General features: G+C 36.6%; 1 protein-coding gene across 7 annotated transcripts in view; it reads right to left on the reverse strand.

Moving 5' to 3' along the window:
- The window catches only part of ABHD18 (abhydrolase domain containing 18), a 24587-nt gene continuing 12427 nt past the window's right edge, over positions 1-12160 (reverse strand). For 5 of the 7 annotated variants that reach the window (XM_087738007.1, XM_087738003.1, XM_087738006.1 and 2 more), the window contains exons 9-14: positions 10598-10736; positions 8465-8554; positions 7638-7739; positions 5915-6293; positions 3614-3776; positions 1-2601 (exon numbers count right to left, since the gene is read on the reverse strand). In XM_087738007.1, the coding sequence (XP_087594133.1) occupies positions 2550-2601; positions 3614-3776; positions 5915-6293; positions 7638-7739; positions 8465-8554; positions 10598-10736 (925 nt within the window). In that variant the 3' untranslated portion in view covers positions 1-2549. Of the gene's footprint in view, positions 2602-3613; positions 3777-5914; positions 6294-7637; positions 7740-8464; positions 8555-10597; positions 10742-11157; positions 11247-12160 lie in introns of all 7 variants that reach the window. The other 2 variants (XM_087738008.1, XM_087738009.1) reach the window with 2 other exon arrangements.

Genomic DNA, 12160 nt, shown 5'->3' on the forward strand with positions numbered 1-12160 from the left:
GATTTAACCTTAAAATCTGGTTTAAAAAGTCAATTTTCCAAAGGTTAAAAACATTTGCACAGCAAGATTCCCCCCTTCACAGCCCAGCTAATAGCTTCCTGTGTCTGATAACTGGCAGAAATAGACCACAGAGCTCATTTTTCCTTTTTGTTGTTCTAACCTGAGAAATTTCTTAAACGCTTCTTAGTGGGCCTTCATATTTGGCAACATTACTTTAGTTACACAGCAAAGTGTGATTTCTCATTCTTGTCACAGAGACCAGTCTTTCACTACTTATCCCAAAAGACACTCTCACAAACAGGAGTTACATTAGCATAAATCTGCTTCTGTGAATAGCACGCCCTTTCGGCAAGTTAAACCTCGTTAGTAGTATCATCAGAACACTAACCTCAGCACGTCAAGTTCCCATCAGTTGTGTAATTCCTAGCATTGTGCGCTTTGAAAATATTTACTTTGGCACGTTATACTTTGTAGGGTAGAGAAGTTGACTTTTTTTTTGTGCTTACTGCCCGCCTTACAAACTTTGCCTTTTCTGTCTTCCATTTATTCAAGCCCTTTCCCTTGCCACCAGTTATCTCCCTTTCTGATAGCTGCAACAGAAACAGGACATAAAGCACACAAATACATTTAAAATGTGAGATCTAAAAAAGCTGGTCAACAGCAGACAATGGTCTTGTAAAACACTCTTAGTTGATGAATGAGCTTGTAAAACGTAAACCCCATAAATCTTTTAGTATAGTATTCAAGCCTTCAATTTTAAATTTGCAAGCTTACTTATATTTGATTTCAAACCTTCCAACATTCAGAGTTTTACTACATTTAAACGTGCTAGTCACTTCGCACTTGCTCCCAATATATATAAAACCAACAGACTAAAGAAACGATGAAAAACCACTTGAAACAAGCAATTTAACTTCCAACATAATATAACTTCTTTTGCATTTTCAGTAAATTTGTACGTTAAATAATTCGGGTTATTGTAAGTTGTTGCACTTCAGTTTTACCTGAACTTATCTGATTTTCAAGTGGACCATGATTTCTTCCCAGTCACTAGTCCTATCTGCCAGACTAAAATTCAAGAGAGTATGTTTATAATAAACTGAGCTTTGTTTGCTTCATACTCTGCCTATTAGAAACCATTTACGCTAACCACGGCCATCAATGAAGTGCTCGATTTGAAACGTATAGAAGTCACACATCCCGAGAAATGGCTGGATTTTTCTGTTTGTTTCTGTGTAACTCTGGTCCTGACTGTACTAAAATTAATATTGAAGTGTTTCAGTTTTCAACTTCTCTGCAAACTAGCTTTAAAAGACTGTTACAGGAGATTACCACATAATAGGATGTGAACAGATACCATACGCAGCTGATGCGTGACAACCATTTACTCTACTGTAATTTGTTGGCATTTTTGATCCCAAAAGAGGAAACAACAGACTTCGGATTTTCTTAAACGCATTCATAACCCTATTTTTTTTATTTTCTATCCAATGAAAAAAACAGTGTTGAAAAGTAAGGAGCTAACCTAACTGTTTTGATAACCCTTAGTCTCACATACATTTTTAATATTATACAGTGAAACTGTATTTTGCATATCAGCGCTGAGTGCACCTTAGAAAGGACCTCTGTTGAAATATTTCCAACAGGTCTTTATAGCACCATATCATCTGCTGTTGATTTAACTGCTCAGAATCAGACTCTCTGGGCCACTGCTTCTAAAGAAAAATAATGCCATTTTTATTTCCTCTAGCATTCTAAAAAAAATTTTTAGAAGAAAAAGTTTATGTTATCCAACTGAATGCATGTAAACAGTTAATTACTAGACATGCCATTTTCACTTATTTGAGTTTTGTGACACTGACCAATGAATTGCTACACAATTCTTCTGGAACGGCACGGTTTAATTCAGTGGCAGAAAAATCTCATGGATGCATTGAATGAAAATGTCTTTCCCTCACTCTTCCTTGAATTCTGAAAGTCTCTTTTTGCAAGATTTGATGCTGCCCCTTCTGTTATAGCTCATTTTCAATTCATAACAGAGAAAATCAGCGACAAACACAAAAGGCCAAGGGCTGGCAAAGCCGTAGTACAACACAATAGGAACAGCAAGGGGACGAGGAAGCAAGAGGAAACCAAGGTACCTGGAACAAACTAGAAACACAGTAAACGCAAGAGAGCATCTTAGCCCAACAGCAAATTTTACATTCTTTCAACACTTGGATCGGTCTGTTTTCAACTGACAGACAATTCAGAATTTATTCGGAATTAAAGGAATACACAACGTGATTAAACGTGAAGTACATGAACCATTCATGCACTAACAAATGCTGCCGTCGTTTTTTCACAGGTAAAGCTGAAGCGAGTGTGTCAGAATGGCATTTGGTTGAAATGAAAGTAATGCTGGTACTTTACCATTTTTGATAACTTATCTACAACAGTCAAAGTCAGTGACCATCTCTACTCAACGTTGCAAGAGGCTTGTTTTCCAAATATGAGTTCCAGTAAGTGGAAGTACAAATGCGATCAGTTTGAATACGTTATGAAGATTTTTAAACTGCATATTTCTGAAGAAAGCGGTCAAATGCATCATAAATCGCTTGTCTGAAACAAGGAAAAAAGATCATTCATATCATTTGTATAATTGGGCAGATAAAAGTGGCACATTCCCATATATTTACGAAGCTATCATCACAATTTCAAACCAGCATTCAATAAAAATGTGGTATTAAGTAGTCGTTTCTCCTTCACTTATTTCTGGGATCTCTCACTTCAATCCAGCAATATATCTATGTTTCAGGAACGAGTGGGACTGTTTACCAACTTTAACACGAGTGCAAATGTTAATGGATGAGGAGTTTTCTACTCAAACATGTCAAGAAATGGGTCAGAGACATGCATAATTTATAAGTTTTGAGCAACTGTCATAAAATAAGGCTGAAGTTTTAAATAGCAATAAACTAGTGGTTAGCATACCTTGACCTGGTATATTGCTAATCCTTTTTGCTGTTGCTTAGACTTCCTAAATGAGACGTACAGTCTTACTAATTCCTTATATTTTAAAATTAACAGCACAAGTATTTAACTTTTTAAAACTAAGGAACTGCATTTATATAACTGATTTCTATAACTGTCTTCAGAAAGTCAACGCCTAGACAAGAATTCACGCAAGCACTACTCATTTGCAGTCAAGCTTATATTTTAATTCTCATCTTCAATTGTGTGGGTTTTTTTAATTCTCAGAAGACAACATTTGCAAAAGACAACAGCTGCGCAATACAACATAAGCGGTGACTGCTTAAAAAATATCTTCTAGTGCCCAGTGAACAAACTAACGAAAAGCTTTTATAGGAAAACAAAAGAGTGAGGAGCATCATTCTCTTGCCATTGGCTTACTGAACGATCCGAGCTATGTTGCACCTCATCTTTGCTCAGAAAATGGAAATGCTGCCATTCTCTTTAAATTATTTCAGATCCAATAACTTGTTCTTCAATGCAGTATTTGGTATTTGTTGCTTTAGAGTAATTATAGACTTGCTTTTAGAAGAAAAATTATGTGTCTCAAAATTATGGTTTTAAGCTCTCAACTGTTTTTAACCTTTCCTAATTACTTTACCTGAAGAGCCCTTGTTTGAAGAGGTAGGCACTGACGTGACCTCCATCCAGATACCTAATTTCACATCCAGGCCAGATTTCTTGAAGACTGCGCACCCCAGTTCGAGGAATATATGCATCTTCCTTAGCTTGTACAACTATGATTAAACTTGGGTCAACTGGAACTAAAGAAAAAGAAATCAAAATTGAATTCATCTAACGTAAGAAATAGAAACATGTCAGCTGAGATTTCTGTTGTAAAAATCCGATTTTTAAACAAATCAAAATCATTCTAAGCTTCAATAAAATTATATTTTCAAAAGCCTGCAGCACAATTTATCTGTTTTTTTGACATTACAGTAGCGAGGCCATCAGTAGAAAAACAAACTAATCAATCCCCTTCCCCCCCTTAAAGCAGAAAACTTCACAAGTCTTTGAGGAATGATAGGAGAATTGGCTTTCCTCTTATCAACAAAACTCTGTAGCATTCAGGTCAGTTCTCTGAGATCTCTTTTTTCAGTGAAAAAACCTAGGAGACATCTGAAATTCAATAGAGCAGAAGCGTCGTATAATTTTTTTCCTCAAGGAGATGAAAAAAGACAACTTTTCATATGAGAGGTCAGACAAAGTGCAGTACATGTTCACTTTCTTTTCTGTTTCCCACGTGTTTTAGTTACAACATAAAAATCCCAGCGTATTGTTATATATATTTATTACTCATAACCAGAATTGCACCAAACAGATTACTAACAGGAAAACCACCAAAATGATGTTGAGAAAAAAAACACCAAAATGATGCTGAACACAGAACAGTTCTCTCTTCACAAAGAAAATACGTGGTATGGTAAAGAGTGACCAGCCAAGATACCTTGACAATGGGGTGTCACAAAGAATTGAGACCCTCTCCTTCCATATATACTAGATCATGTATAGAGGGTATGTAATGCTAAGATAGATTCTGGGCTTCCATTCAATTTTCCATGAAATCTGAATGTTAGGCAGACTTTCTGAAGCTCCCCTCTAGACACACTCCAAGGATACCTTGGCAGCGGATGCAATGTCTCCCAGAGCATGAAGAGACCTGGGAGACAACTGACACGAAGGACTACACCACTTTGACAAGTGCGCTAGGATCACAGATCCTCTGAAGTGTCAAGAAAGGTCAATGCTTTAGCCAAGCGATACCTGGATAAGTGTCTAGATAAACCAGAATGTCTGTACTTAGAATAAAGTTTACAGGGTTTTTTTCTGTCTACCGAAATAACTTTTAAAGCTTTATGGAAAGCACTTCACTGGTATTTGTCACAAAACATCCCCGGCTAGCAGTGATCTGGGACATTGTCAAGAAATCTATGCTAGTGTAGAAATCTTTGGATTTTTTTTTTTTTAACATTTTTTTTAAACATTTACCAGTGGAGTACTGAATGCCAGAATTAAAAAAATGAGGTGGCACAGGGTCTCAGTATCAAGAATGTTTTGACATTCAAAGACAACTCTGTCAGAAACTTGTCTGAAGTCCCAGTATGTTTTAGGACATGTTGAGTCCTCAGTGGGTACGTGCGCAGTCGAACCATTTCGTCCGAACGGACTGCCACAAAAGCAATTCCAAGCCCCCACTCCAGCAAAACCCTTTCCGTCAGCTCTAGGAAGAAATCACTTGTTTGCATTGCCTGCAAGCGGGCCATTGAAAGGGATTTGTCCTAGACGCCAAGAAGCCCAGGTTCATCAGATTTAAGGCTCGCTGGGCTACAGCTCCCTCTATACGCTATGCTTGTCTTGGGAAACACTATACTCACCAGACTCCGTCGTCCCAGAAGGACCTCTGTGCGTTTTTACTGGTCACACTTGTCTAACAATATCATTCAAGCTTGGTTCTCAGCTATGTAGGCTACTTTCTATCTGAAGTCAACATCAGATTTCTGCTTTATGAGATTTATTTGAATCTGCTTGAAAAACCTTATTAGCAGATTAATCAGATATAGGTATTACTCACATGACACAGATGTTTTATTCTTTTAAATAATACAAATTTGCACTAACTCATATCTGAAAATAGCCACAGCAAGGCAGAGAAAAAACGAGCAAAGATACTGAAAGGCAAATTTTTAATTCACATTATCATTAGTTGGCCATTAAGAAGCAACAGAAAAACAATTTGGAAATGGAGTGGGAAATAGATGCTACTGAATAACACTCAAGATATTTTCATATTTCAGCTAAGGTGCCAGCAGGTATACGCAATGGAGAATGAAGAAAATACCTTTCCTTCCATCGTATTGAATTCAGTTTTCCAAACTGCACATTAAAACAAATAAATACATACCTGAGAAGTTAGCTACATGGGTACATTCATCCATTACTCCTTTCATGAACCTTAAGGATTCTCTCTGTAAAGTGTCACTCTTCCTTCTTTTATTTATCCTGTGTCCTTGTGGGTTGGTTAAGTTTTTATTGCTATTGCTACTGGTTGAAAATGTTTGATTTATGCACTGCATTTTAGGAGCATCTTGTATTAAGAGTCTTTCTGATGAGGCACTTAGAGTACTTTTATTTGTGGTAAAGCTGTGAATAGCTTCTTTAGATACCGTCTTGTCTGAGGAGTCAAGGTCAAACATTCTGGAAGTCACGTCCACATCCTCCAGACTGTCCACGCTCTCAGGGAAGTTTTTAACAAAGTCTTGTCCCATCTTGAAAGAATCTGTCTAAACAAAGGCAACAGGTCATTTATTAAGCGTTTCTCCTTTAAACCAGCTGGTTAATCTTATTTTTAAGATCAACTCAATATTAAAAAAAAGAAAAAAAAGGATACAAACAGCACTGCTCACAGTACTTGTTATTTTCAGCCTGCATGTCACTCAATTAAATCCTGATCATCATAACCTCTTGATAATTTCATTCTACATCTCTGTCAGCTTAAAAAATGCAGGAAGTACTTATATATGGTAGCTTATGATACAAACGTTTGTTTTTAATTCTATATTAAACTGAATTTATAATTGCAGTCGTTTAAGCTTAAATTTCTGGGCAATAAACATATGTGACCAGGTCTAACGTTAGCTTTAGGACTGAAAAATCTGCTGTCTCTAAATACTAGGAAGACACAAGCTGAACATCTTGAAATGTTTCTTCTTTTCATTTTGTCTGCTCCATCAGTGTTCCTGGAGTGTATTTTACTTAAAAATGGCAAGCGCCTGAGCAACTATCTCCACCCCAGCCCCTCTTCTCCTGTCGTAAGATAGTTGAAAAAGGACTGTCACAAAGCAAAGAATCTTAGAAAAAAGGTTATTTATCAGAATTGGCTAGAAGACAGTGTTGCAACATGTAAGCAATTCTCCAAAAGTTATCACTCCAATCTAAAAGAGCAGCGAGGCAATGAAATTCCCCTTCGGAAGAGTCTTTCAACCCTAGTAAAAAAGAGTCAGGAAGAAAGAAAAAAAATACACAGACAATAAATTATATTTCATAAGGAACAAGAGACTAATTACAAAAGCTCTACCTCATGTTTATCCCAACCTCCTGTGCAATAACAGTCTAAAGCTGAGGGAGGGCTAGCATAACGCATAGAAACAGAGAGACCTAGCACTCTAAACAAACTAGAAAAGTAACTTTATGTTGCTACATATTAAAAATATTCCACAGCACTGCATATTTGCCAGCAATTGCTTCAAAGGGCAATAAATCATGTCTTTATATCTATGCGCCAGGCTATTGGTTTTCCAGACTATAAAGCCAGTTACTGGGAAATATTATCTACATTTTCAATGTTTTGATTAAATTCATTTTATGTTGCAGATTACACTAAGTGTGGTCACAGAAAGAACTTGTAGCAAGGGCTATTCTTAACACACATACCACCAAAATATTAGCTTCTCTTTTTCAGAAGGTTTTCCTTCAAAGATTGAATGTATCAAAAGCATAAAGAAACAACAGGCAAACATGTTTTAGCTAACAATTGACTACTTTTACTGGAAGTAAAAAGAAGTTACATTGTTTGTTAGATCTGCACATGTAAATATTAGCAAATAGGGAAAACAAACTATACTTACTCCACAGTATTCAAGCATTTGAATGATTTCCTCTTCGTAAACAGTTTGCGTAAAATACTGTTTCTCTAGCTCTCTCCAGTTCACTGCCTTGCTCAACACACCCTGAGATTATAAACACAAGCATCCAGTACACAAGTAAAACTCAGAGATCATTCTAAAGTAATGCTATACAGAGAAAATCGATCTGTTCCTCTCTGTGACTTGATTTTTCCAGTGGAATTCTGCCCAAGTTTCCAGATAACCCTCAGAATTATTGTAATCAAAGCATAAGCACATATTATAACATAGGCCATGGAAACCCACCTCCCTTTAAAAAACAAACAAAGAAAAGGGAAAAAAAAAGAAGGCAGTAAACAGTCCCACTTAGGGTTTACACACATCTAGACTGGGCTAAACCAATGATGGGTGTCTAAGCCGGTCTATTTGTTCACCTGCCCCGGCAGCAGTAGTGAAAACAGGCACCTCTCATGGTAGCAGCAGCAACTATTTAACCCAACTATTTAAGCCAGGCTTTGACCAGAAGAAAACATGTTTTCATGGCTTGCTTCCTCACCTTCCCGCATCCAGACCAGGACTCTAATCACTGTCCCACAAACCAGCCCCAGCCCCTAATTTGGCCCCTGACCCACTGAAGTAGCTCAAAGCTACCCTCCTTGCCACGTGTTGCACATCCTGAGCAGGAAGGGTGGGGTTTGCCACGAATCGCTAACAGAGGCCGAAGGGTGCTGAAGTGCCCTAACTGAAGAGGTGAATGTGGCCAACCCAAACCTTTTAACTTACGTATCTGATTACATTCTAGTATGTTAACAAAAATATATGTTAATTACCGTAGTGAAGACTGCAGAAGCTGTTGACCAGGAAAGACACGGAATCAATGGCAATGGTTTAGGCCAGTTTGTCACTGCCAGTGAAGCCATCTAGAATCAAAGGCACTTATTACATATTTTAACATTGAATTCACAACATGGTAAAAAGAACACTCTCACCTTCAATTTATTAGTTTATACAGCATCAAACAAATACGCAGTACCAAAGCAATTAAGGACTGTGGCAGTTGGATATACTTTCACCTATTTAGAAGATACAACCTATTCTTCAGCAATTTGCCTAACAATAAACATTGCTCTGGATAGGACTAATTTCAAGGCTGAATGGCTTTTTGTTGTAAGAATTCCCAATGGAATATTTATTCTGACCTTCTAGTTGTTTGAAACCATGAAAAACATCTATAAAGCCTTTTCATCAAGCTCTTGAAAGCTTATTTCAAGGCAAAATGAAGACAATCTACAAGAAGGACTATCTGACATTCTATACTTTTAAAATATGTAGACTGGAAAAAAAACGTGGAGGTGAAGTAATTCAGCATGTTAAGTGGACTCTTTCTGTCCTTTAAAGTTTAAATTAGTACTTTTACATCAGTTCTCAGAACACATTTTTGTGAATATTCTGTTTATCCCAGGAAAAAACAGAGCAAAGCAAAGCAGCTCAATGTACAGAAGTTCCCTATATGATATGTTCTTGCCAAGTTTTATTTTATTGCTCTAAACGAAACAACAGTGTAAACCCTTTAATACAAAATACCCCATGTCTGTGCCATATGTTCTAGTAAATGGATTTATACAACTGAACTGTAATTCTATTTTAATTATTTTTTATTAATAAAAAGTTACAAGAACACCACATATCTATGTTCTGATAGCCAGAAAGTCTGACTTCTTTCTTCTCAGTTCCAGCTCTCCCCATCAGTAGAACTGAATTAATGCTACCTACCTTCTGTTGTAAAACACATTCTATAGATGATCATAATCAAATATGATTTATTTCCCTGGTTTTAAATTGTACCAGAAGTCCTGTAAGTAAGTCAGGACTAGCCAAAAATGTATCTTCCTGGACTAAGAAAAAAAAAGCCAAAGGAGTTTCCAAACTCACTTTCTCAGATCTTGCCTCCTTCTATACCCATGCCGTATGTGACCATTGGTATAGGGTACAGGACTCGGTTATTCCCACAGCATTTGAAGTGTCCTGCATGTTAGTGGTGCATATAGCGGTTTGAGAACTCTAATCCAACTTACAAATAAGACAGGGAAGACACATTTAACACAAAAGCTGTTGTTTCAGCAGGGTAATGTTTACGTAAATCAAAGGTGCTTTGTACATTTATGACATTTAGAGTTATAAAATTGTGCTTTGGGAGAAAATTATTTCCCTTTCAGTAGCCACTAGCATTACCAACATTATTTACTTAGCTCCGAACAACAAACAAGCAAGGATCAGCAAAAGAGAGGGATGTGGTTTTAATAAGCTTTGTACCTATATCTCACAGACCAATGATTATCTGTTGAGACACAAGCAGTAATATTTTAACTGTGTATTAGTCTTTCAAGCATCTCACTAATACACTGCTGTTTTAGTTTGAATATGCACAGTGTCACACACAAAATCTTATCCACCTCACCACAGAAATCTTCTCTAATCAATAGCAATGATCAGGTAAAAAAAGATGAGTTGAGAACAGAATTGACACCAAAAGTCACCTCAATTACAACATGACTACCAAAAGGAGGCATTTCACACAATGCATTCAAACACAACAGTTTAAGCAAGAAGAATGGAGGAAAAGAGAGAGAACTAGCAATTGATCAGTACAGACCTTCTTTCAGAAAACATTTCTCTCACCCCTTGTGTAAAAAACCATAATTATGTGAGAAGATTATATTCTTATTAAGCCTGTCAGGAGATGGCTGACAAAGGGCTCGATGATTTGTCAGCGCTTATTGAGGATTACACTAATTCAGCACCACAGAACATGAGAATTGCCAACAATTTGTTTCTCATGACTCTAAATGTTTATTTTAAAGTACTTCTGAGAGGAACACTGTAAAAGAAATTATTTCCGTATGCTAAATGATCAAATGAGAAGTTAAAACAAGAATTACCAAACAGGAAATATAAAAGCTTACATGTCCTCCCATGGATATTCCAGTCATCCCTAGCGGTCCATAGCCTTCTCTCTCTAGCCAGTGCAAAAGAGCTGCCGATTCTAGAACAAGAGCTCCTCCCATCACAAACAGGTCCGAGACATTTTTTAAACATGACCGTCTTTTCTCCCCAGAAAAGGAAAATATAGGATTTATTTTCTAAGATTAGATTTTGACAGTTCTCATCATTCTATACATACTTTTATACAAAGCCCGATCACAATCCCAGAGACTTTTAGAGCTGAACTCCTGTTGATTCAACAGGAGAAAAAGCAAGTCCAGATTCTTTGGCACTTGTACTTTTTCATCTAAACGAGGACTAGAAATAGACACCTGCTAAGTTTCTAATGTAATACCACTGACAGCCTGCTCTTCTAGTAACAGATATTACCAACATTAGAATCTCATTAGTATTTATCTTCTGTCCTGTAGAGTTATAATGGATCTTTTAGAAATAGAATCAAAGTGATACAGTCCTTGACATACACTATCTCATTTGCAGAAACAATCCTTTTTTCTTTTTTTTTTTTTTTCTTATTTACCTGTTTTACATCATTGAAAAATTGCACACAACATTTGAAGAGCAATCAGTATGTCAGCTTTGGAAGCACTCATCAATGTCACTGTAAGACTGAAATTGTAAAGTGGGAAGTTTGCCACGGTACTGAGAAATTCATGTAGTGTACTGCAAAGCATTAAAACACAGAAAAAAAAAAGTAGAAAGCTATTCAGCTGAACCATCAGAAGGACTCTAAAAAGTGAAAAAAAAATTTATTTTACAGAGCAATTAATACACCTCTCATTTGGGCAGGGGAACTGCGTATTTTCAGTATCGCACAGTCAGGTTACAAAAGGCTACTGGCCTCTTCTGCAAGCATACGATCACATTTGAGACACTCTGAAGCACAAGGACAAAGCTTACTGTGCAAGCCACAGGAGAAATGAACATAGCTGCTGCAGACCAGTATTTACAGGCTCATGTAATCCTTTCCTACAGAGTTGTTACCAGATTCCTCAGACCTCTCCAGCTGCTCTATTTACTAAACACTGTTTAGTACCTAAAACACTGCTGCTTTGTAACCTTGTATCAAAGAGTGACAATTACGGGTTGGGGTATTAGACTGAGCACTTCCCTTTCAAAGAATCCTTCTCTACATCATGCAAATACTAAGCTGACAAACTGGACAACTGAGAGTTAGAAATATCCTCACCAAAATATTTAGTTTATTCTTTTGCATCAGATCCACAATAACCAGGAAAAAAACACCAATGGATGTATTCCAGCACACACTCTCTCCTGTCACTTTCCTATCATCTTACACTTCCAAATGCAATAATAAATATATGTTTAAATATATGTTTAAATGCAATAAATAAATATTTGTTTAAGCAGTTTTCCTATCAAAGAAGCAATTTTAGAACAATCATCTTAGTTGGTAAATGTAATTCACTATCTTTAAAAAAGTGGTTCCTATGTCACAATAAATAAAATTCAGCATCTGCTTTGAAAAAAAAAAACAAAACTAGAAACTATTTTTGAATTAA

This window comes from Nipponia nippon, unplaced genomic scaffold, assembly GCF_047370975.1.
Source record: "Nipponia nippon isolate SJK-2023a ecotype South Korea unplaced genomic scaffold, ASM4737097v1 scaffold_6, whole genome shotgun sequence".
Lineage (NCBI taxonomy): Eukaryota > Metazoa > Chordata > Aves > Pelecaniformes > Threskiornithidae > Nipponia > Nipponia nippon.